Genomic DNA, 27,005 nt, shown 5'->3' with positions numbered 1-27,005 from the left:
AGGAGTATTTAATTGACCGCAAGTTGTTTTTTTCTCCCGCCGCGTTAAAAAGAAAAAAATCACACGTGGGTTTTTAACTGCTATAGCGACCGTTTTTAGTTAACGCAGCGGGAAAACTCGTGCAATTCCATTGAAAAATACGGAATCCTGCCCCCGTGCGTTAATCGTTGAGTTTGCGAGTTTATAGGGGAGTGAAGGGGAGTGTTTAACGCGGTCATGTATAACACAAAAAAAAGGATTGACATACATTTTCATACATTAGATTGCATTACACAACCATTCTAGTTGATAATATCTACATTACAGTACTTTCTTTAGCATATTGTTTTATTTAACAGCTTTTTACTATAGAATCATCTATACCATGTCAAATATATTTGTACCAAAAACATACATAAATATATTTAATTAGTGATTTTCATTTTTTATATTTTTTTTCTTCATTACTTTTTCACAAGAAAATCAACTTTTACATTACTGATTACTGATTTTTTTTCATAATTACATGATTTCAAATAGTTTTCTTAGGTTTTTTATTTTTATCACACCCCAAAGAGGTGCGAGATAAAACAGCATATTGGCCTGTTTAACGCGCCGCGTTAAAAAACAATTGAATAGCTTTTAACATGGCGGCCTCTCGCACACCCTATACCTTCAATAGACCTTCTACTGGAGCGCGAGAGGACCGTTTCATGAAAAAAAAGGAGCGTTAAAAATGGAATTGAATCGCGGGTAAAGTTAACCTGCTCGAAAATTATAAAAAACAGCGTTAAAATGACTTGATGCGGTCTTAAAAAAAAATCTCGTGGTCAAGTAAATACCCCCCAATTATGTGAGGCAACCCAAACTTGTCTCATTGAACTAAAAATAAAATGTAACAGTTTAAAATCACCTTATATCACCTTATAGCGCTTGCATTTTTTTTCATTTGCGACAATAACAAAATTTATTGTGGCCTGTACCAGATGTAAGAGAAATGCTCATCTAAAAAGTTCAAAGAGATTGTAAAGGCTCTTAAACTGTTGCCAACGCTGTAAATTGTCACAAGTCTTTGTTTTCACCATGTCTTGCAGTTATACTTTTGCTGTAGAGCAGTTTTGTATGGTAAGAAGATATTACCAGAAAATGACACAACAAAGTTGGATTTGCAATCTGTTTTTTATAGATAAGTAATAGAAAAAATAATTGACCTGGAAAATAGCGATAATCAACATTAAAGCATTTTGCAAATGCTAAATATAGTATTATAGAGAGAGAGGGAGGGAGGGAGGGAGAGAGAACAAGAGAGAGGATAGAGTGGAGAGTGAGAGCCTCTAAAAAATCTGATGCCAAATTTTCCTTGATCTATGTATCTAAAGAGTCCAGTATTAGAGATTCAAGAGTACTGTTGTAAATAGTAATAAAGCACAAAATTGTGTGAAATCCAACATTTGTCTGCATGAAAGGAATGAATTGCATGCAGCCAGCACACAATACAAAAGTTGATCACTGCAGTTATTAATTCTAGGTTTAATAACTAAGTTTACTTGAATCAGTGATTTGAATAAGAAGGGATAAACCACCATGTGCCTGATTTATTAAGGAAAGTAAAGCAAAAAAAAAAGAGTAACTTTGCACCTTGGCAAAACCATGTTGCAACAACTTATGTGCAAAATAATAAACTAATTTGCATTGTTTGTAACATGGTTTTGTCCAGGACATTTTTTGCCTAACTTTCCTTAATGAGTCAAGCCCCATAAATCTAATTATTTTGTTATGTCAGTTTTAGACCTTAAAACATACTTGCCAACTCTCCCTGAATGTCAGGGAGACTCCCTGAAATAGGGGTGATCTCCCTCACTCTCTGAAGAGTCTGGCATTCTCCCTGATACTGAGCCAGTACAAGACGTGGTTGGCTTCGCCATCTGTGGCATAATGACACAGTTCAGAAATTGTGTCCTATGTCCATGTATTGATGCCTATGGAGGTGGCCATTTTCATGGAGACCAATATTTAATCAAAGACTGACAGGTAAGACAACATGACTTCAGTTATGGAGACAGAAATGTAAAAGACACTTCAGTCTCTAGAGATACATTAGCTGCTTTTCTTTAAAGCATAGTTGCCTACTCTCTCAGAATGTCCGGTAGACTCCCACATTTCTGGGAGACCTCCGGGGAGAGCAGGGCAACCTCTCGGTTCTATTCCCCGCAATAGATAAGTAGTGGGGGTGGGGCTTAATGATGCAAATATCGCATCGTCTTAGCCCTGCCCCCTGCTGTAATTGACCAAAATTGTGACAATCGTTTAGGGGACGGTGCCAAAATGATGCAATTCGTCAAGCCCCGCCCCCGCACACCCACCTCCCCTGGGATCTCCCTGAAGCCAAAGAGAAAAAGTTGGCAAGTATGCCTTAAAGAGCAGATTAATACATTTAAGAAAAGTTATTTGCTCTTATGTCCATCTGGTTGAGACGTTTTTGTTCTTCTGCTTGTAATACATTTGAAACCGTGCATATGACTTGCGGCTTTTAGCAGTTAGATGTAGGTAAATAGATGTGCAGTGCAATACTATCATGTACATTTGGGTTGCAAAGGAGGTGTCTACATTTCCTCAAATCCCGTTGAGACTGGAGCAAGCCACACATCGGCCATCTTAGAAAAGGGATGTCTGTCTATATCAGCTAGGGACATCTTTAATGCTGTCAATTTAACTTTTGTCCATTTTAACATCGATGGACAAATGAGTATAATGAGAAATAGTTAGAAGGCACAAAAAGAGTTGTCCCATTTTGAGTTGGAGGCACATATGTTTTTCTGGTGTAACGCATTTCTGTCCTGCGAACGTACACCAAAAAGGCTCGCGCATACATCGTTATGTACAGTTTTGCGTGTTGTTGACTTGCATAGCATTGGCAGTAAGGGCATTTTTACGTAACTGTGACACAATTATACAAGGAAGCATTCGCAGACACATCTTTTAACAGCATACTTGCCAACTCTCCCGGAATGTCCGGGAGACTCCCGAAATTCGGGTAGGTCTCTTGGGCTCCCGGGAGAGCAGGCAGATATCCCGCATATGGCATCTTGCTCCTCAAAATGAGGTGATTTGCGGTGAATTGCGTCATTTTGACCCCGCCCCCCGCAACAAAAATGCCATTTTGTCCTGGGGCGGAGCTAAAATGAAGCGAATTGCCACGTCCCGCCCCCCTGTCTGGGATCTCCCGGAATTAACTTACCAAAGGTTGGCAAGTATGTTTAACAGGCGTACCTTTTGAGGGTGCTCGAGGTATGTTGATGATGAGTATCAGCAGTACTATCTAGTAGCTTCTGATAGTACTTAAATCATTAGTGTCGCGGCTATATTATAAAAAGCCGCGACACCTATTTGCATAACTTAATCGACATTTGCATTTGGACTACTGCAGGGAGCAAGATTCTCTCTTCTGTGTGTGACACTTCATTACATTATTGTATTGTGTATTAGATAATGAGACTTTAGGATAAATTGCTACCACTGTCAATAGACATCTCTATGCTTTTGTGTGGAGTAACTGCACATACTTGTATGTCCTACATAAGTCTGAGATGTGTCTGACTGAACATAAATATGTATTATTACATTATTTCACTGCGTACATTATTTTTGTGAAACTCTGTATAAGTTCATCAACATACTGACCAGATTCCACCATACTTACGGTTTCATTCTGTTTACTGAACACTGGCATGGCAACAGTTGTCATCAGGACCAATCCCTGATCATTGGCAAGCTGGATGGGAGACAAAGGGTCAGTCACAAGCAGCACTAAACAATGGATTTAGATATCATTACTGGCAATTATTTGCTTTTCTGCGAAGGTGCAATTGGCTCAGCAATAGTTCCTGACTCAGAATGAAGATTTCCTATCTTCCCACACAATCCTTTTTTCCAGGGACACCACAGTCTGCTCCTGTTTTTCTCTCTTATTCTTCAATTAAGTAAATTAACTGAAGGAAAAAAAATACCTTTTGTAGAGAACGTTTGTAAATGCACAAAGGAGGAGACATTTTTTGGGCTAAACCAACACTCATGAGAATGCGGCCTATCAGTTAACTTGGAGCCAGTGACCTCACTGCAGCAGTCCCTGGAGGCAGCCATTTTGTTAGCAAACCAAACATTTATGAGAGTACATCCTGTCAGTATACTGAAAAAATAGTCACCTACCTCTGCCTTATGTAGACGATAGCATCAATTATTTCATTAGTCCAAGCTAGCTCAAGTAAAAAATAAATAGGAAAAACATGAGCAGACCATTGTGTACTGGGAACATGAGCCATATTGGAAGATGTAGAGATTAAATAGGATTTGATAACATAAGTTTGGCCATCCAAATGAGCTGTACGAGAAAGTATATGAGGAATACTACCTTAAGACTGGTTCGCACATTTGATGCAATGTGGAGTTTATTGTTTAATGTGCCAGATGGCTATTACTCAATATTTCATTTTACTATATACGTGTGCTATGATTTATATGTATTTTTTATTATTATTTTTTTTTTTTTTTATTTTTTTATTATTTTAAAAATGTTTTGTATGTGGCTTACATATGTGGGTATGTGGTCATCTGAAAAATGGATACATTCTTTGAACTGTGTCCATGCTCACAGCAAATATGTGCAAGTAACAATTCCAATGGAAAGAGGGGGGTTGTTGTTACGCAAGGATGCAATGACTGAATCCGTGGACCAATAAATACTATCTTCTCAGTAATGTGCTTTGAAGTCAGGGTCACGTATTATTTATGGTTGTAATCTGAATTGTTGTTTTATTAAAAACACCACTTTGGAAATTTTAGATTATATATTATGTCTGACACATTTCATTTCAGTGCAGATGCACTGATAAAAATGAAGTATGGATGGAGTTTAAAGTAATGCGGGTCTGCACTACCCCACGTCTCTTGGGTTGCAACAGACCATGGTTTAGAGTTCACTTACGCGGGCAGTCACCCTTGTGCCGCCTCATTCATCTTAGATGCAGTCCGATCAAACAGCGTTGAATGTCAGACAAAGCTAGACAAGAGATCTCTGATTACTGCGAGGAGCACATGGACGTTTAGGGCAATGCAGGGAGTATGCAAGATGGAACAGATCAACTAAATAGTACAAGACTTGTCTACGTACCATCCTGTTTTCTCCCTCATAAGGAAACTAAATGACAAAAACTTCACTGATTACTACAGTAGAGAATCTAAATCCTTTTTGAGCTGCCTCGTCTGCAGAAAAGGATAAAATAAAGAATCAAAAGCCCCCTCCCTTAATGACATTTGATAACAAGCTAAAGCACCAGTAAAACTGCTTGTCAATCGCTTTTAATATGTGATTGCTTTTCTTACACTTGAGAGGTTGAGGTCACGCTGTTGACCCTTAATGTGTTTAGTTTGCGTTATATGCATTGTATGGGGCATATTCATGCATATAATCATTGGCTAAGTGAGTTTTGTGCATCTGTCTATGTGTTGTTTCTATCCAGTTCTGTGTGGATCTTTGTAGCCTTCAACTGGCTTCTCTGCCCACCCCCCACAACTGCCCCTTCTGCCCTCACTGCTCATGATTTCGCCACCAACTCCAAAGGCAAAATCAACACCATCTGCCAAGAAATCTACACAACTACCTTCTTCTCTTCTTCTCTATTGATCCTCAGTTCTTTCTCTCCCGTTACTGAGGATGAGGTCTTCTCACTCCTCTCTTCACTTGAACCTCTCCCTTCCACCTGCACATATGCGCTCATCTCACCTAACCACATACAGATCCTACCTCTCTCCAGATACTGCCCCATTTCTCTCCTGCCCTTTGTAACCAAACTTGAACATCTTCTTTAAAACTGTCTAACCCACGTTCTCTCCACTCCCTCTTTGACCCTCTGAAATCCACTAAGACTGCCCTCACTAAAGTGTCCAATGATCTACTCCTGGCCAGGGTTGGTGCATGAGATCTGGTTGTCTCAGGTGACTACCCACCAGGCACCGCTCCAGTCGATCTCCCCCTCCTTCCCGGTGCCACACTACTTTCTACGCTCCTTACCTAGTGTTAAAAGAAACATCGCCTATTCTTGGGAATGTGGTGTTGGGATGGGCCATCACAACTCAGTGTCACACTCCCAGTCCATTAAAAACATGGAGGAGCAGAAGCCAACAGTTTCACAGGTAAGAAGCTGCCAACTGCTGCCCCTCCATGTCAGCGGTTGGCTCTGTGTGACAATCAAGATACTGATTGTGTGACATTATGTCACTAATTTAGTGTTTTAGGTGTCCTCTACAGCCTGGCTTCCTAGGCATCCCCCTAGGTTATCTAATAGCAGCCTCAGCCCTGCTCATGACTAAATGGAAGGGCCACTTCTCCCTACTCATCCTTCTTTGCCTCTCTACCATACGGTGGCTGATAGAGTCAGCCACCCTCTTCTACTGCACACCTTTCACTACATTGGCCTTTGTGGCAATGCTCTCTCTTGGTTCACCTATCCTTTTAAATGCTCTTTCAGTATCTTTACTTTTGGCACATGATCCACTTCAGCAACCCGCTGGGGTCCCACAAGGTTCGGTTCTCGGCCCTCTGATTTTTTCTCTTTATACATCTTCTCTCTGAATGTCCTGCACCAGCCTTGGCCAAACATAGCTTATTATTGAACGTAGCTTATTATCTTCCCTCCTCACATTGTCCCCCTCACTGCCACTATCGTGCACTTGCAAAGAAAATAGATAAGACTTCTTTGTTCAGTTCCTGGAGCATGCTCAGTGTGTTTTTCTTCTGCTGTCAGTTTTGTTCTAACTCTTACAGAGAACTTACTGAGGAAGCCACACACCAGCGGTGAAACACTTTCGGACCATTGCAGTTTAATTTTTACACTTATATGTTATTTCTATGTTCTTTGCCTTTATATTCTTCACCTTTATGTATGTTCTTTATCTTTAATTATATGTTCTTTAACTTTATTTATACTTTGCCGATCCTTTCACACACCACTGTTATTGCTTGTGCTGCAATTTATGAGCCCGTTGCTAAATTTCCAGACTGATTTTCTGGAAACCTTTAGCTTGATCCTGACCATGTGTATTTCTTGAACCCTGACTTTGGCTTGTTTTTGGACTCCGCTCTCTCTTTGACCCAATGGCTTCATCTCATTCTTTTTCTGGGCCTGACTCCTTCTGTTTAGTTGGTAACCTTTCTGCTTCTGATCCACTTGCACCATCTATCACATCTATGAGAAAGCTTCTTCAGTTCCGTGCCTGTTCAGCCTCATTATACCAGTGCCACGCCAGTCCTGTTTCTCCAGTCCTGTTACCATCCTCAGTATCAGCATTGTCTGTATATCCTCTTTTTCAGTTATGTTACCTGCAGCACTAGTATCTGCTGTACCTCTCCTCCCCTGCTATCTGGCATTCCTCTGACCCATTTATCTCTGCTACAATCCCACCTCAATGCCATGCTGAGACTGATCAACCTCTCTTACCAATCTACAACCCCTGTACCACTCTACAAATCCCTACACTGGCTCCCCATAGTCTGCAGAGTACAATGAATCTTTCTATTGACTGTCCAGCTCTGTGGAGTTTAGTTGCCCCTTACAAATAAAAGATGATGATGATGACGGTGAAGAAGGGCAAATGCACTTCTACATTACTTTTGCAAGCTAGTTGTGCTTATACACACACCTGAGAAGGTGCAGTAACTTTACATAACTTAGTAAATCAGGCTACATGTGATGGCTGCAGTATAGATCAGCATGGGCAGGATTTAGACATTGACCAAGTCTTTTTGAGATGGCTGCATTAAAAAAAAACAGATTCGTATTTACCAACCACTGCAGAGCTAACTGCAGCTTGTATATTATTTATATTTATATATTAGTTTTTAGCTTTGTGATATAATGTACTGGGTGCACCCATTGTCTCAGGTTAGTATATTGATTGTAGGACATTTCTAAGGACAGAAATAAAAGATAATTATTGCATTATGCTAAACAAGTTTCACTCGATTATTCTGGAAGTATAAAAACCTAAAATGCAAGGGATGTTTAGTAACCATCACAAATATATAAGAAAAAAGATTATAGGTCTGACCTGGATATAGGTGGGATGAAGGTGTCAATGTAGGGAAATAATATTTTTCTATGTACAACAGACTTCCTATATAAAAGTTTATTGAGGGAAACTGCAAGGAGCCCCTCATATTTTAAAAAGCTGACATAATAGCGTACATTTAAAGAATAACATCACCCATATGCAATAGTACAGTAGGGCAGCACGGTGGCTTAGTGGTTAGCACTTCTGCCTCATAGCACTGGGGTCATGAGTTCAATTCCTGGGCATGGCCTCATCTGCGTGGAGTTTGTATGTTCTCCTGGTGTTTGATGTGGGTTTCCTCCGGTCTGTGTGTGTGTGTTAGGGAATTTAGACTGTAAGCGCCAATGGGGCAGGGACTGATGTGAGTGAGTTCTCTTTAATACACATAAGTGGGTTTGGTGTCATTAGAATAAATCATTTCCATTTTCAGACCTTCTTTCACGTGTTGTATTATAATAAAAAACGGTAGTTCGACACACAATTTTGTCGCCAGTAGATATGAGGCCTAAGGAAAAAGATTATCAAAGACAGCAAAAGCAAGTGAAAATGTTCTTGCAAGAGGAGCTTCATAATAGGCAGCGTCTGATTGGGCAGCTGCCACTGACATCCAATCAGGTGGTAACTGCGACAACCATTCTTGATTTCCCGATACTCTCTTTCCAGTTCATCAGTCAGGGGAGAACGCTGCACCAATCTGGAGGTAACCGTGTGGTCCTAGAGGAGAGACTCCCACCTTTGTGCTATCTGAGAGGGGAAGTGGCACTGAGTCCTTCATTATCTAGGTAGTAAATGTACTCATAGCGTGATAGATCGTGGATTATGTCAGGTAATGGGAGCTTTTTACATATAAGTGTATTTTTGAATGTCACTAAACGTCTTTTCCTAATAGATCAACTTGCATTTAAAGATTAATGGCCTTTAAGCTGCTTCTATTTTGAGCTCTTATAATGAATATAATGCAGGAAAAACATAGGGTTATCATAGTAAAACACTTAATAATTTTTTCCATTAGTAAATCTATGCATTTTTAGGGAAATGTGAATAGCAGTTCTAGCAAGTTAGTATTGAGTTAGTATTGAGTAACAATATATGTATATTCCCAATGATAAACTTACTATTGTGTATCCGTATTAGTTAATTAAGAACCCATCACTTGTATTATAAAAAAAGCAAAAAATAAACAATCACATTTTATAATAAAGAATACATAATAGTAGTAGCTTTTGATTGACTTATTGCTTGACATGTAAATAATAAAGGTAATAATTTTGTATTCATTTAATCAATAAACATAGGCCCCATTGAGAGATGAGCAAACCTGTCTGTACATTGTATTCGTCTTGACATTAAGATATAAAACATATATAACCTAAAACATGAATGAATAGCTTTATGTGAAAAGTTTGTCTATCCTCTTGCAATGGATCAAATATACCAAGTATATTCAACCATCTGACATTATTCATTTACTATTAACAACAACCAAAATAACAATAAACCCAATAATGTAAAATAAATGAATCTCATCCATTGGCAGGGTACCAACATTGTCTTAGATTTTCCACAGACATGTGACATGATAAAGACAAAGGGGGTAGATTTAGTGCAAGTTCTACAGAGGAAAAGTGGAATTGTTGCCTATAGCAACCTGATGATAACTATATATTCACCTAGTACATTCTAGAAAATGACAGCTAGAATATGATTGGTTGCTATGGGCAACACCTCCTCATTTTCCTTTTTGGAAATTTTAGCAAATCTATCCCAAAGTCACACATAACAATGAAAGTAAAACAAGTTATGGAAGAATACATGTTAGGACAAATGTAAGATGAAAAATATGTTGATGCTGTTAATGGAATTAGGTCAATTATGCAAAGGTTTTTGCATTATTAAAACGTGACTGCATATAACCAGGTGGATGATGTCTGTGCATTACAAGGTTTACAATCAGGGGCTCATGTAGAGTTGGAGGCAAACTGGGTTTTCAGTGTATTATATACGTTTTTAATTCTGCACATGCTCACAAAGCACAAGTAACGTTTGTGGCCATATATAGAATCTCATCTTGCATTTACGGCACTTGCAGCCCCTTACAATTGGAGAGGAGGCGGGAGAAGGAGGGGGTGTGTAAGGGTGTGTTAGAGCAAATGCAATTTAAGTAGTATGAGAGTCTGGTGTAAGTTAACAACTGATAGTGATGACCATCAGCTTAGATGCGTCCAGCTGAACATACCGATATAAAATGTGTCTTTTTTTTTGGATGCAATTTCCGTCTGTGTTTTAGACAATTGCTTCCAACGCTACACGAGCCCCTAAGTGTATAATATGAATACACTGAAATACAGACTAACACTTGATTGAAACTATATTTTTAACTCCTATTGCTACATTTTTTAATTAAATATCCTATAACAATATTACAGTATGCTCTGCATGAGGATACTGAAATCCTTAAACCTGAATATGGGATGGGAAAAGAATCAGTTTTCAATCCCCGGTGGCAGAAGACTCCGAACTTCAAAGAGTAACAGGTAAATGAGGCAAAGCATGATATGTGGTGTTCAGAAATTGCAGAAAAATGAGAGTGACAAGGTAAAGGAGGACAAAACTCTACTTACACAAGATAAAGGATGACAGAGAAGGGAAAGAGAAAGCTGTCAGCACATTTTCGGAAACAAATAACGCCAGACAGATATTTAGTTTCACATGTATTGGAGACAAGATCCCTTTTCATAGTTAATTTTGAGAAACAGTATTCACCACAAAAATATATGTAATACCTTAAGCAAGATTGGCTATGGCGGAACTATAACTCCCAGAATGCTCCACAGCAGCTGGAAAATGGTTGCTCAAACCTGAGAGAATTAATTTTTGTAATATTTAAGAGTGCTATACACTGAATGACTGGTCTAGGATGCTTCTACGCACAAGGGAAATATGCACTAGTTTTACCTGTCATAAATCACGTACAAAAACGACACAGTGGTCTTACCTAATGTAGATGCAGCCTCAATCAATAATCAGAACCACAGTTATCATTTGTTGCAAACCAGTCTCACAAGTCTGTCACAGGGGATTTTAATACTTCTGTCTTCTCTAATTCCCAAATCAGGATGGAGACCTCTAATGCCACTTTGCCCCAAACATGCCCTAAGTAAGATATCAGACAGTCACCTGCTGCTAGCAGACTTGTCATCTTATCAGTGTTAGAATACAAAAGGGCTTTTTGTGTGGGTGCCCGGGCCAAGGGCAATAAAGTGCTCCAGACTTTCTTTATTCACACTCAGTGCTGCAAGCATAACCTTGACAAGAGTGATATTGACATTAAGTTCTTGCTGCATAATCCCATTAATACCCCATTCATATTGCACCAAAAACCCGGGTTTTTGTCAGGGCAAGCCCAGACGACCCGGGTCGAGGTGCAGTATGAATGGTCCCAGATCTAATTCCCGGGTCATCACAAGAGGAGCCAATCAGAGCTCCTCTTGTGATGTTGCCATGGAGACCCCGGGCAGAACCATGTTCAGTATGAATGTGGTCTACCCGGGATTTTGACTCTGGGGGAGCCTCTGCCCCCCTCTGTCCCCCGGCAATATCCCGGGTGCATATTCCCGGGATATTGCCTGGGCAGCAGTATGAAAGCGGTATTACATAGGGGGGTTTCTGTGACTGTTTATTGCAAATATTTAGAATAAAAGGCTTCCTGCATATATTCACAAATAAATATATATGCAATAGTGTGTGCTGCACCAAATCAGGCAAATAGGCTTCAGTAATTTATAATATTTATTCATAAATATTATGAAGGATCTGTTTAAGGTTTGCTCAGATCTCATTAGGAATATCTGTGTTTTAGTGGTCTGTGTTATGCTCATATGTTGTTATATGTTTTGAATTTTTATGAATAAATATTATAAATTACCGCAGTCTATTTACCTGATTTGGTGCAACACACACTATTGCATATATATTAATTTGTGAGTTTCATTTTTGGGGGGTATCAGACCGCTTGCCTATTAGTGTAGTGATTGTACCAGCCTATCAAGCGCAGGGGGTTATTTTGTTGTATTATTTCCTGTATATATTACTAAGTGACAGAGTGGACAGGGAACAGTATTGAGTATTTCAGCAGTTGGACACAAAGAAAAAGAGATGTGTGGTGGATTTGGACCTTATTTTGCCACTGCACCTTGTGGAGATAAAGGGGGAGATTCAACTGGCAGTGATGTTCCTGCTGGACATCACTGCCTAGTTCAGAAATCTCCACTCACTTTTCTGGCACCTCTATGGGGTGTGAGGAAAAATGAGTGGAGATTTCAGCCCCAACAGAGAAATGTTGCTGAATTGAACCTCCCACAAAGAATGTTAAAAGGAGAAAAAAACTGGTCCCTATGAAGGAGTCTTCCTGTTTAGCTAAATAGTGCTTAATTCCATTTAGGAAAGTACAAATGGTTCTGTAAAGGCCTCATGGTATACTACCCCTTATTTGTGGGATATTTATGGCTTGCGCAGAAGCTCAGTGATTAACATCAGTGCCTCATAGTGCCAGGCACCAACATACTGGCAAACTAATTGGCGTCAACTATCTAGCACTTGCTTTAAAATTGACGCTAGTGCAGTGATGGCTAACCTGTGACACTCCAGATGTTGTGAAACCACAAACCCCAGCATGCTTTGCCAGTAGATAACTAGCTGATAGCTGGCAGAACATGCTGGGACTTGTAGTTTCATAACACCTGGAGTGTCACAGGTTAGTCAACACTGCTAGTCTGTGTGGTAAAGAATTTAGACTGAATGATAAAACATTCTCTAAAAAGCATTATGTAATATGCTGGAATGATACAAATGAAAGATAACAATACTAATACTTGGGTAAAATGGGCTAAAAGAGAGAGTATGATGTTTTGTTAGCCTGTGGATTAATTAAGTAGTAAAAAAAACAAATATTTATACAAATGATACCATTTAAAGGCAAATGAATTGAATTGATCTTGCAAGCTTTTGTGACACAAGCGCCCCTTCTATTTATATGAAGATACCTGTGTCTTACCTGTGAAAACTGTATTTCACATTAATACATACAACTCTGTATCGCTAGAACAGCCAGAGATGGGTGAAGTTGTGGCAGAATTTCACACAAATCACAGAATTGATGTGAAATGCGTTGGTCCAGCGCCAGCAGCAATTCATTCTGTTATGTGGTGTGATTGGGGATGGAGCAGGGGTTCCACATAGAACACTTAAGGCCACGTGTGCAAAGTTCATACCCAGATGCAGAAAGAGATGAATATTCCATAGTTTCAGCTAACATTTGTAAAACATTCCTAAGGAAGTTGCCTTGTGTACTAAAAGCTTGCAACATCTAAGTAAATAGCCATTAAACGTATCATTTATAGGCTGCGTCCACACAGTGTTGCCTCAGTGTCTGGGGTACACTGAGGTGGTGCAGGGTTGCTGAATGGAGCTAGCCATATATAGCTTTTGTTGCTACTTGATTGATCCTGTTCTATCCTACCTGCCAATCAGAGATGGAACTAGTGAGCAGGGAGGAGGGAACCTGGGCCCACAGCTCGCTAGTTCCCAGTGCCACGGGCCCCGTTATCTCCAAGGGCCCCAGTGCACCGCACCTACTGCACCAATGGCAGTCCAATATTCCCGAAATGAACATCAGGACAAATAAGGACTCACTCCAATTTGCCCAAGCCCTGACCTGATCTGCCCAAACCCGGTCATTTCCATCTTCCCTTCCCCCTATGTGTCCTGAAAATCTATAACGTAATGGAACTGATCCGGTTCTTGAGCTGTATTTAACATACACATTCAGTCAGCAAAAAGTAAACTAAAGAGCATAAGCCTAACATAGAATATTAAAGAGTGTTATTTCCCATAAAAACAAATAAAGGAAATTATCAAACCCCAACAGAGCTGAGGTCTTTATCTACCGTGTTCTAACTGCCGCCCTCACTACCACCTAATGAGCAACAGGATCTGCTGCAACTGTGCCAGGACTGGTATCTGTGATGACAAATTTACTATCTGCATGAGGTCACGGCGGTTCACTTGAAATGTTGGGTAACACATGTGGGTAACATCCATTAACAAACTCTGTAAAATTGTAACATTATGTTTTGTCAGTGGGGTGAAAGGGATACATGTGGGAAACACATGCCCATTTGTTATGTCATTAAAAGGGGAAATATTTAAAGGTTCTCTTATTGCTCTCCGTTTTTTACGTGAATACCATCTGCACATAGCTTACATGAGACCAAGAATTTCAAACAGGAAGGTGGGTGTTCTATTTTTAAAAGTTATATTAAATGTTCTTATTAAGGTCAACTAATAACAACTGAAAATAACTAACCTACTCTTTGTCGTATATTAGCTTCAAAAGTGTAAACGTCATATCAAAAATCCAAGCTCCTACCACTTTTAGAAACAAACCATCTTTGCTGCTTTTCTCCTTAAATACTTCTTGGTTTACTTTTCTGTATGGCTTAAAGGTTAATGTGACGCGTTTTACAACTGGTTGGTACAAAATGCGTCACATTAAAAGTATAGGATGAGAGCCGATCTTCACCAGCTCCGAGCTGGTGCGAAAATCAGGTCCTTTCGCGGAGTGGAAATGTCCTTGCAAGCGTCCGCACAGCAAGGGGCTCCCCTAAATATGTACTTTCCGCACCCATTTATCTTATCTCAACAATCTTGCTCCCCAAAGTAAAATCTTACTTTTAATCTTGTGCCCCTGTTCTACAAACAAAGGCGCATTTGTACGTCCACTTGATATAAAGATTCTAGTTGGTATGTTGCACTTAGGTGCCAAGTCACATTATTCAAATTATAGCAGCATTTAACATTACAGGGGGAATTCAATTCTAAAAAAATTTGCGCAAGGTGATTCCGGAACGGCCGCGAGTCACCTTGCGTGGATTTTTTTTTTTTACATAAATATCGTTCATTTCGGCTCGCACCCCATAGAGGTACAAGCAAAACTGAGCGTTACTTTTTACCGTAATAACGGTAAATATGCGCAGACACAATGTTCTGAGTAACATCACGGCCAATAGAATTCCCCCTTAAGTATGAATGCCTTATATTGTTTTACAGTAATTTGGTTGGGCAGACCACCCCTTGTTTATTCAGCACCAGGGAAAACTTAACACCGATTGCTAAAACAGCTATTTCATAAATATTTTTAAAAAATGCCTTGCCTTGCTGGATCAAATCCCGAATGAGCCATTGCTATAGCTAATATAAAGCTATATCCAACTGCATATTGCCTCTTTGCTAAGTGACACTTTAATAAAGCATAACTTTATTCATTTTTTTTTTTTTAAAAGCACCAAGTCTGGGCCTGCAGTTCCGGTGCATATGGAGGATTCAGAATGCCGGACATGTATGCACAAATGGACTCTGCACTGGCCTGGCGAGCAGTAAGACCATATTTGCCAACTCTCCTGGAATGACCGGGAGACTCCCGCATTTCGGGTGAGTCTCACGGACTCCCGGGAGTGTATGGCAATCTCCCGCATCTTCCCCCTTCCTAGTGAAGTGGGCAGAATTAGGTCCAAAATGGCGCGATTCTACGGGAATCGCGGCATTTGGCCCCGCCCCTGCCGTAAAATGATAAGGGCGGGTCCAAAATGACGCGGTTTTCAGAGCCCCGTCCCCCACAAGCCCGCCTCTCCCCGGCAACTCCCGGACGCCAATTACAAAAAGTTTGCAAGTATGAGTAAGACTGCTTACCGCTGCCAGGTAGTGTTGCCGGGAGCTTAGCATTTCTCAACTACCACGGTGACCTTTTATTGATATTTGGAGTCCGAAGATGCCGATAGAAAATCTTCAAAATATCTTGATGAACAGACCCCTTAATGACAATACAATTGAGTTCTATAGGAAAGCTCACTAAGTACAAAAATACTCTTTTTGTTCCAGAGAACCCTTCAGACACATTAATGGACACGCTGCTAACGCTCTGTCAAAGCGACATTAAAATTCAAGGTTTCACCATTGCTTTTAACTAGTGTAGAGTTTTTAACGTCCATCGTGTACAATGCCTATATCTGCTGATGACTTGGTATTATGTCGTCTATTGTGGCTTGGACCCTGTGTTTGTGACCATATATGTTATAGCTGTTCTATTCGCTCATCTTTACAATGTTCTTCTTTATTTTATTTGCTGAGAAAATGCCATACGGCTTGAGTATACACTTTATGATTCAGATCCAGATTGCTCTGCAGCCTATTCTATATTTAGCTTGTGCTGATTCAGAACCTTTGCTGCGTTTTATGCAATATAATAAAGACCAGAAAACCTAATATATATGAAGTCTTATATAAAAGAGCTACATGCATGCATAAAATAGTTCTCAATAACTCTGGACCAGCGTACCATTAGGAGAACTAAGGCTGCGCTGTGCACCAGCTGCCCTGGGGTCACAAAGTAAACTCTCCCTGTTCCTCATTCTCTAACAATGGGGGAGAGGAGGGGCTGTTTAATTATATAAGTTAATGTGACCATGCCCTGCACATGTTCTACCTTATGCTTCCAGGGCTGAGCCCCTGCCCTGTGATATCACACTTACAACTGGTCACTGACATGATGGAGGAGCAGCATAAAAGGCAGCTCTGACTGACAGCTAGTCCTCTGCCTGCCACAATACACCTGCTACACGCAATGTAAGAAGTGGGGGGTGGGCTCTCTGAGTGGGTGGAGCTTCAGGGGAGGGGCTACTAAGACCTGATATCCTTCCACCAGTCCTGCACTTACCAGTTAATTCAGATTAAGGGATATATTTATCATACCTCCTAAAAAGGAAAAGTGGAGGTGTTGTCCATAGCAACCAATCACATTCTAGCTCTTATTTTCTAGAATATACAAGAAAAATGATAGCTAAGATCTGATTGGTTTCTAAGGGCAACACTTCCAATGTTACTTTTCAGAAGGTTTAATAAATCTACTTCTTAGAGTGATCCACCTCATCTCAACAGGTTATTTAGAAAAGAAGTCTGTAGTGAAGGAAATCTATTTTATCCGAAATATGTTCAGCTGATCAAACCATTTTATCTACGTATATATTTGTGCTTGTTATTTGTAGCTCTTATATAGAGTAACTTAGGTCTAGTCATCCTTTCATTTTTTTGTCCTACCCTTGGCAGATCCATATTCTAGCAATCATGTTCTTGATCTGATCAGTTTGATATTAGCAAAAATCTGATTAGCTGCCATAAATAGTCTTCTACTGCATGCTCAGCATTTGCTTGTCCCCATGTTGCTGTCTCCCATGATGACATCATTGCTGTCACTTTATTTATCTGACAACTTTATTTGAATTCTGGAATATTGTCTCCATTATTTACACCAACAAAGACGACATAGAGCAGAACAACAGGACAAGACAAGCAGTACGATATGTATGAAGAGACGAGAGTGAAGCAGCAGTAGACGTGGCACTGCCTTTGAAGAAGTTGAGTGTGCTACCAATCACACGGCTACAAACAGATTGTAAGCTCTGCAGTCCAGGTGTACTTTGAGCTTGCAAAATGCTATGTACGGTACGACATACGTGTTAAAGAAAATCCATACAATGCGGAATATGAAATGACCTTGGTCACAACAGATCAAAGCAAACATGGTTTAGACATTAGGACTGTTTGAAATGTTGACAGAAAAATAACATTTCAAGAACACATAGAAATTCCAGTGGAAATCATGGCAAGTTTGGGCACCAAGCCTTTGAGAACATATTTTAAGAGTTACTTTGCTGTGTCAATCAGTCAGATGCTCCCACCCTTGAGTGTAGAACTTTGCTGTTAATAGCATTTAGCAAATCAAAATCATCTTTGTTCTGTTGCAAACTTATGAACTGTACTCACCGTTTGTTAAGTAACAATAAATAAAATAGTATCACTATAATAATCAACATTGTTGTATAGATAGCCTACAGCACAACTCCCTAGGAGAACATTAATCAGTAAATACATGTACAGTGTTATATCTTATACGTCAACCTCTCAAACAAATGTCGGTGAGAAAATATGGGATCATTGAGGTGAGACTTATGGGGAATGGGGGTAACGGGACAGTGTTTTTGCAGAAAATTATTTGTGATTATACAAACATGTATGACGTGATACACATGATGTGATATATATCTATTCATATGTATGCATATAACCAAAATGTGGCTTATTTAATAACAAGGGGGGGGGATAGTTTTGAAAACTGGTGCACAATAGAATGTGCTATAACTCGTAGCAACCAATCAGATTCTAACATTCATTTGTCTGGTAGAGTTCAGAGTATGAAAGACAATTTTCATGTCTATTAGTTTCCATAAACAACACCAACCAATCAGATGCATGGTTTTATTTTCTAAACTGCACTAGAAAGATGAGAGCTAGAATCTGATTGGTTGCTTTGGGTTACAGCACATTTTGCATCGTGTCATTCAATAAGTCCCACTATGTTATATATACATATTGTGATACACTGTAGCAGTTATGGTATAAGGTTGAAGCTACAGACAGGATATTTCCATAACATGGGTCTCAAATGTGCTTTATTCAGATGAGGCAATAAAATAATCCTTTGTACAGTGGAGACCAGGTTATGGTGTGTTATTATCACTAAGCAGTGCTAAACTTAAAGGCACCTTATACCATATTAATGAAATATAAGACACCTTACAATTTAGCACTGTGCGGTAGGCAGTTCAACACTGTTTGCTTTGCAGTTTGACACCTTTAGCACAATAATGTTTGTTATTTATTGCTGCAATCCAATTCATTATGATTGGGGCTACAAGGAACTTGAGCAAACACCATTGAATGTGATCCAGGGAGACATTATCCTAGTTACCACTGTACTAGGTGTATAGCACTGCAAACATGCACGAACGTCAAATGTTCTACTCAATGAAATATTAACAGAATTATTATTTTTTACCTTTTGAGCCTGAGGGAGCTGAAAAAACAGAAACAACAAAACAAAATTCATTTAGTGTAACTAAGTCTCTTTAAATCTTTAATGTCATCCTAATTTGTTCTTCTGTGACTGATTTTGGTGCTTTGGTACAATAATAAGTGTAGTAAAGTGTACCCATCACTTAAACATAGTGAAGGCAGCCATTTTGTGGTCTGAACCAGTATTCGTGTACAGCCAATCAAATCACTCAGAACTGGTGACATCACTAAGCAGAGACGGAGTAAGTAAGAACCCATGAGGCCCTGGACAATATTTTGGTTTGGGCTCCCTTCCCTCCCTCTGTCCAAAAAAAACAAACCTAAAAATGAATTAGGGTTATCTGGGCCCTAAACAGGAGCCTAGGCTGTCTGATGGGTGATCCGCCTCTGTCACTAAGGTAAAAAAAAAAAAGTGTCTCATCCTAATATAAATTGGACCAACCCACAAATTGGTCGCCTGTCCTGTGTGTAGGCAACGGCTGTACTGTAAGAACCAGGACTGCATTGAGGGTGGCTCAGTGCCTCAAAGTTTTTGGAAGGTAGCTGGTGCTGCATGTTTGGGATTGAATTTGTAATAATTATTTTCAACAAAGAGTCAGCTTGCGGATGAAATTAGGAAATATCTGAAATAAACTTCTGCAAAGAAGATTTCTCATGGATGCATAAAGTCATGAAGAGATTCACCATACATTCAGTGTGTGTCTACTTGTACAAAGTGATCCTGTGATATGAATACACTCACTCAGTAAAACAATCCTAGTCACAGATTTAGTCAAACCTACATTACGGGGTAAATGTATCCAGCTGAGAGTTTTCCGGCGGGTTTGAAAAACCAATCAGATTCTAGCTATCATTTATTTAGTACATTCTACAAAATGATAGCTAGAATCTAATTGGTTGTTACAGGCAATATCTCCATGAAAACTCTCAGCTTGATACATTTACCCCTACATCTCTAAACTGATCAAAGTTCACTGAAAAAGTCTGTGCCACTATCTGACAAAATACTTGCTGCAAAGTCGTCGTGGCGTGTCATAGGTACCAGAAAATCAGTTACGGATGGAGCAGATTTTGTTGTACATTTTGTTGCTGAAATATCTCACATATCAGAGTGTCACAACATGTCACAGGACAACGCCATTGTTCTCTAAAGTAACACACATGATATTGTTCTATCCTTGGTGAGCCGTGGTACCAATGCTAGACAGAGGAATGCTGAAATCAAGGCTACTTTATGAAGTATCATAGAGGCAAGGGGGCAAGAGGAATTGAATACATATTGTGAAGATATTTAACATTTTGGAAAGTAAAGTACTAAGAGCAGAAACGTGTCACATGGATTTTGCTACAGCAGGAAACATCCCAGAAACTGTGACATTTGTCTGTTTATGGGCTTGTACAAACAGGGAATTTTTCAGCCCAGCATCTGTGTCCAATTTACCTACGTACATGTGGACAGATCTGGATGCTGGACTGTCACCCTGAAAAACACAGATACAATGGGATCCCAACCACTGGCCTGATATGGACACTATTTGCCGTAGCACCACCAGAGTGGCAGTAAGTATGAGCGTGATAAACACTATACTGCTGCAGAGAAAACATACAAGTCCCATATATGTACAGAACGCAGTCATTACACAAACTGCCATAGACACTGAGCACACGCACAGTAGACAGGAGCAAACTTCCTGCAATGTGACTTCCAGATGCCAATTTCACAAATACCCATTTCCCTTTTTCCAGGACCCTGTTGACCTCTGGTAATCTGGACTGTTGTCACATATGGGGATTGCTAATGCCAATTCCTGTTGTACAGTAATAGTATTAACGTTACAGAATATGAAAGTGCGATTTTTATACATCGAATCAATTAGTCATAAATATTCACCAAAAAGCCTTTTGCTCTACAAAGATATTCGGGCAATGCACAATGAAGTCTGAAACTTTCTGATTAGATGAGTTAATGTCAATAGACAAGCAGCATATTCCCTGCTTTACTTCTAATTCCCCTTCAGCTATTCTTCTCTGTTCCCCCATCTCATATACCCTTCAGTTTACTTCTCTAGTCCTGGTAATACTCAGTTTATCTCTCCCATCATTCATCTGCCTATTACTTTTCTACAATTCTCCTCCCTTCAATTCACCTCTCTTTCTTTCTTTGACCACATGCTCTCATTGATCCATATCCCCCACCCCCTTCCTTTAGTTCCGCTTCTTAATTTCTCCTCCTCACCCTGAGCTACATGTATTTAATGTTGTTATCCTCCTGCATTGGCTTCACCGCACCCTTTCAGTTCATCTCTAGAATGTAAGCTCTTGTGAGCAGGGCCCTCCTTCCTCTTGTCTTTCTACCTACCCCTTTCGTGTCCACATGTGCACAACTGTCAGACACCTTCACACTGGTCTCTACTTCTTCCTGGCCAACCTGTGTCTCCCCAGGTGTTGTGAAACTACAAGCCCCAGCATGATTTGCCAGTAGATAGTCTGACGATTGCTGGCAGGGCATGCTGGGACTTGTAGTTTTACAACACCTGGAGAGCCACAGGTTGACCCAGGCATGTTATACTGCATCTCAAGATCTGTATGTGCCTATGCTCCGGCATACAGGATTGTGTCGCATACCTCTGCTCCCAGCTTGTCCCCATTCACCCACTCTGTGCCTCTGCGCTCTTAGTCGTTGCTTGTTGTATGGTGCCATGGACCTTTGTATTACCTTATAAATACATTTTATTATTATTAATAATAATAATAATAATAATAATAATAATCTCCATTCTGAATCCCTCGCCGTCATTTTATTTCTGCCTCCAAACTTACAGTTCTTTCCACCTTTTTCTCGTCAGATAATTTCACCGTCTTTCACCTTAAATCAACCTCACTCATCTTCCCACCCCATTCCAGTTTCTATTCCCTGATTGCCCTTTCGCGTGATAATTCGTTTGTGGATCCCAACATCAACCAAACCAGTTAAACCCATTGCATTATTTGGAGAGGTGATCAATCACACAATTTAAATGTATTTTTGGGTGCTTAGGCAAGTAGAAATAGTTTTATACAAAGGAACTGCAGGGGCAAATGCAGGATTTGTAGAAAGGGGAGTTTCCACACCACACCACCAGTGGGCGTGACCAGCATACATGGGGGCGTGGCGATAATTTTAGACAGTGCTTGGCTGCTCTCCAACTCTTCCTATCCCCATAATATACATGGGCAATGCTGCATGCACTACTGTTAGGTGCAGAGCTGTGTGAAGCAGCCACCTCAATTATACAGTGCCCCCAGCTTGAAGGGGGGTTTCCAGGCACTATGAACCCCCCTCAGTTTGCCTATAAATTGCTACTAAGACTTGTAAATAAATATGTTACCATTTCAGAAACATAAAGGGATTGGATAAGACCGTATTGGAAAGGTACCACATTTTTTTTATGCATGCCAGGTTTTCCGTATCAGGTTTTCTGTATAACTGCGTGGAGTTTAATCGCAGTTGCACAGCAGAACAACATAAAATGTGAAAATATATTGAGTTCTATCAGAACAGGTATATACTTTACATATAAACTTGATACTCTTTAATGTCTTTTGATATTGGACCTGTCGACTGTGTATACCAGGTTTATTGGTGCTCTTAAAAGAAAGAGGAACAGCTTCACATGACTATGAGCAAATGTGAGCAAAGATTTAGTGACATGACGTATTCACTGTAAAAGGTATATATTAAGTCACAATTTCAATTCATTTATACCGTGAAGATATTTTTTTCATCTCTTTAACTTGTGTTCTAAATCACTCAATAGATGGACAGAGGTGGTCAACCCAAGTGGCCCTTTTCTAAGTTGTGTTACGTGCCAATAGCAGCATTAAACTGTACAGAATCAGGGGCGAACGGAGGATTGTCGGGGGGGGGGGGGGTTTCCCCCCCGACCCAAAAAAAAACCACCCCGTTTCTCCGTTTCTTCAGCGCTGTCCTATACAGCAGCCGCGGTGCTGTCTAAGAAGCGTCCGCGGCGGTGCTGTATACACTACAGCACCGCCGCGGACGCTTCTTTGACAGCGCCGCGGCTGCTGTATAGGACAGTGCAGCTATAGCGGCCACTTAGTTAGCACAGAGGGGGGTTTTCTGGAGACTCAGCAACCCCCCCTGCGTGCGCCACTGAGAATACATCTCAAATAGGACTTTAACAAGAAATCATCAATTCCTATGACAATTGTCAAAGCCATTCACATGGGGTATCCAGGACAATGTAGGATGTAAGATTTAATGTATGTAGGATTTAACAGAGATAGATAAAATTATTATCATGTTTTCCCCTGAACAGACATGTGAATTGGCTCTTGTGATCCTCATAGGGAGCAAGTATCCCTTTTTAAGGGGATTTCACTATTAAAAAAATATCTTTAACATTTAATTACCCCCCCCTGTACCGGCAGTCTCAACATTATGCTGAAAAATGGAGACCCAGTTTAATCATAAGTAGAGATGGTCACTGACCCCCGTGTTTTGGTTTTGGATTCGGTTTTGGATCTGGATTACCGTCGTGTTTTGGTTTTGGTTTTGGTTTTGCAAAACCTCCATTGCGTGTTTTGGTTTTGGTTTTGGTTTTGTTTGGTTTTGTTTTGCTATTTTTTGGGAAAATCCATGTTTTTGGGCCTAAATTAACCCAATTTAGTGCTCCAACTGTTTTAGAGACAAGTAATCTAATTGTTGAGGTAATAAATCATCCCAAAAAACAGTTTAATTCTTCGTTGGTAGGCCTATTCTACACACAAAACAGATTGTCTTCCTCTCCATCTATGCATATTGGCAATGCAGCCATCGTCTTTGAATGTATATTACACCCTACACTTATAGTTAAATATGTAAAGAAATGGAAAAAGCCAGTTTGGTTTCTGTCTCTCAAGGCCCCCCTCCACTTGTATAAAATACCAAAAAATTCAGCCATTATAGACTGTACAATATTAATTGACATGGAGAAAGCCAGTTTGGTTTCTGTCTCTCTAGGCCCCCCTCCACTTGTATAAAATACTAAAAAATTCAGCCATTATAGACTGTACAATATTAATTGACATGGAGAAAGACAGTTTGGTTTCTGTCTCTCTAGGCCCCCCTCCACTTGTATAAAATACTAAAAAATTCAGCCATTATAGACTGTACAATATTAATTGACATGGAGAAAGCCAGTTTGGTTTCTGTCTCTCTAGGCCCCCCTCCACTTGTATAAAATACTAAAAAATTCAGCCATTATAGACTGTACAATATTATGAAAAATGGACAAAGCCAGTTTAGGGTCACTCTGTCTATGACACCCTACCCTTAAGGATAAATTGCCCTAACAGCAGCCTTTCAAGATGGTATGTGATATGGAAATGCCACAAGTCCCTTTCCTCTTTGGGGGTAGATTGCACCCTACACTTACATAGAAAGTTTTAAAAAGATGTTATCGGCATCATCTTCAGCTTCATCCTCACCCTCATCAGTGTTATCGTCATCATCACAGACTATCAATTCATCGCCGCTTGAATCCGCCATTAGAGAACAGTCAGTGCTTGCATGTCTTGGATGGTGAAGGCCTTCCTCGTGGAAGATGTAGTTCATTTTTATAAACATCATTTTCTCCACATTTTTGGGAAGTAACCTTCTACGGCGATCACTGACTAAGTTCCCTGCTGTGCTGAACACTCGTTCAGAGTACACACTGGAGGGTGGGCAGCTTAGGTATTGCAAAGCAAGTTTGTACATGGGTTTCCAAATAGCTTGCTTTTCTTCCCAGTAAGGAAAGGGACTGTCTGACATTTCCATATCAACTACCTCTTGAAAGTAATCCTCCACCATCCTTTGCATGTTTATACTCATATTGGATGGACTTATGGGCAAAGTGACACTTTTTTTTGAAAAATCCTTCAAACCAGCCCAGATGTTAAATTGTTCTCGTCTGCCCCCTGTGTCTTCCCTGCTTCTTTTTTGGAAATTTAATTTTTTACGAGCAACAGCTTGAGAAAGTGAAGGAGGACACGTCGTCAAGCCGAGGCCCAGTTCAGCGGCCAACTTGCTGAGCAATAGCTCCTTGCAAAAGTTCACATCTCGCTCATTTACAAGTAAAGACTCAATGTAGGTTTTAAACCTTGGATCAAGCACAGTGGCCAAAACGTACTGATCCGAGTTCAAGATCTTAATAACTCGAGGATCATTGTGAAGCGAATTAAGTACTTGATCGACAAGGCCAACATACTTTGCTGAATTGCTTGCTTTCAGCTCCTCCTTCATTTTCTCAAGCTGCTTTTCCAATAGTCTAATTAAAGGAATGACTTGGCTCAAACTAGCAGAGTCTGCACTGACCTCACATGTCACAACTTCAAATGGTTTCAGCACCTTGCACAGCACTGAAAGGATTCCCCACTGTGCAAGAGTGAAATACATCCCCCCTCCTTTCCCAATGTCATGACTTGTGCAATATGCTTGGATGGCTTTGCGCTGTTCCTCCATCCTCTGAAGCATGTACAGGGTGGAATTCCACCGAGTTACCACCTCTTGCTTAAGTTGGTGGCAGGGCAAGTTAAACTGCTCTTGGAGCTGCTGTAATCTCCTACATGCTGTGGCTGAATGCCTGAAATGGCCTGAAATTTTACGGGCCACCGAAAGCATCTCCTGCACCTCACGGTTGTTTCGTAGGAAGCTCTGCACCACCAAGTTGATGGTGTGAGCAAAACAGGGAATATGTTGGAAATCACCCAGCTGTAATGCTCGCACTATATTGTTGGCGTTATCTGAAATGACATACCCTGGGGAGAGTCCGAGTGGTATAAGCCATGCATCAATCACATCTCTCAGTTTGCGTAACAAATTGTCAGCCGTATGCCTGTTAGTGAAGCCGGTGATACAAAGAGTGGCCTGCCTGTGACAAATGTTACGTAGTGGTGTACATGCTGCTGCTGTTCCTGCTGGTGAAGGTGAATGACCAACCCAGTGGGCTGTCACAGTCATATAGTCTTTGGTTTGGCCACTTCCACTTGTCCACATATCTGTGGTTAAGTGAACAGTGGGCAGAATGGCATTTTTCAGCGCAATCTCTACATTTTTACACACTTTTTGGTATAGTTGTGGAATAGCTTTACGGGAGAAATGGTGTCGCGATGGAATTCTGTAACGCGGACACAAAACCTCAATTAACTGTGAAAAACCAGCTGCGTTTATGGTGGAGATTGGACGCAGATCTAACACTAACATTGCAGCCATGGCGTCTGTGATTCGCTTGGCGACTGGGTGACTGCTGTCATATTTGCTTCCCCTCGCAAAGGATTGTTTCACAGTTAATTGCTGAAATGTAGGACTGCTCATTTTATTCACCTGCCTCTGGGATGACGATTCACCCCCAGCAGCAGCAACAGCAGCAGCAGGACTAACGCTTTCTTCAGAGGAATCAATAATAGTGCCGGAGTCATCCAGCCTTAAGTGGGATGCCGGGCTAACTCCGAGCGCTACTGAGGATATTGATGAGGATGGTGTGGTGGGTGTATTTTGTGGCCGTCGGTATGTCGGTGAGCGGAGGGTCTTAGCTGATGAGGGAGTGCTTGTATTCTTTTGGGAAGAACTTTCAGCTTTTCCCAACACTTTGCCATGAACTCTCGTTAAATGGCGTAACATAGACGAGGTTCCAAGATGGTTAAGGTCCCTCCCTCGACTGACTGTGGCTTCACATACACTACAAATGGCTATACAATTGTTGTCTGGATTTGGGTAGAAATAATTCCACACATAAGAAGTGGATTTTTTTGTTTTATGCCCAGGCATGACAATGGCCTTTTTCTTGTCACGTGCCAGAACTGCTGCCACTGGTGCAGGACTTACACAAACAACCTCATCCTCATCAACATCCTCATTAGCGCCCTCGTCGCCTACACAAATCTCCCCCTCATCCTCTTCTAATTCCAAAGTGGCATCCTCAATTTGGGTATCA

The 27,005-nt window shown here is 40.5% G+C and overlaps 1 protein-coding gene across 2 annotated transcripts in view; it reads right to left on the bottom strand.

Annotated features, from left to right (window-relative positions):
- CACNA2D3 (calcium voltage-gated channel auxiliary subunit alpha2delta 3) overlaps positions 1 to 27,005 on the bottom strand; it is a 790,245-nt gene that overhangs the window by 223,556 nt on the left and 539,684 nt on the right. The window contains exons 15-16 of one of the 2 annotated variants that reach the window (XM_075183245.1): positions 19,034 to 19,051; positions 3,680 to 3,751 (exon numbers count right to left, since the gene is read on the bottom strand). In XM_075183245.1, coding sequence (XP_075039346.1) covers positions 3,680 to 3,751; positions 19,034 to 19,051 — 90 coding nt within the window. The remainder of the gene's footprint in view (positions 1 to 3,679; positions 3,752 to 19,033; positions 19,052 to 27,005) is intronic. The other variant, XM_075183246.1, reaches the window with a different exon arrangement.

This window comes from Mixophyes fleayi, chromosome 8, assembly GCF_038048845.1.
Source record: "Mixophyes fleayi isolate aMixFle1 chromosome 8, aMixFle1.hap1, whole genome shotgun sequence".
Classification (NCBI taxonomy): Eukaryota; Metazoa; Chordata; class Amphibia; order Anura; family Limnodynastidae; genus Mixophyes; species Mixophyes fleayi.
Note: the sequence above shows the minus strand (reverse complement) of the source record. Positions and strands in the feature narration are given on the sequence as shown.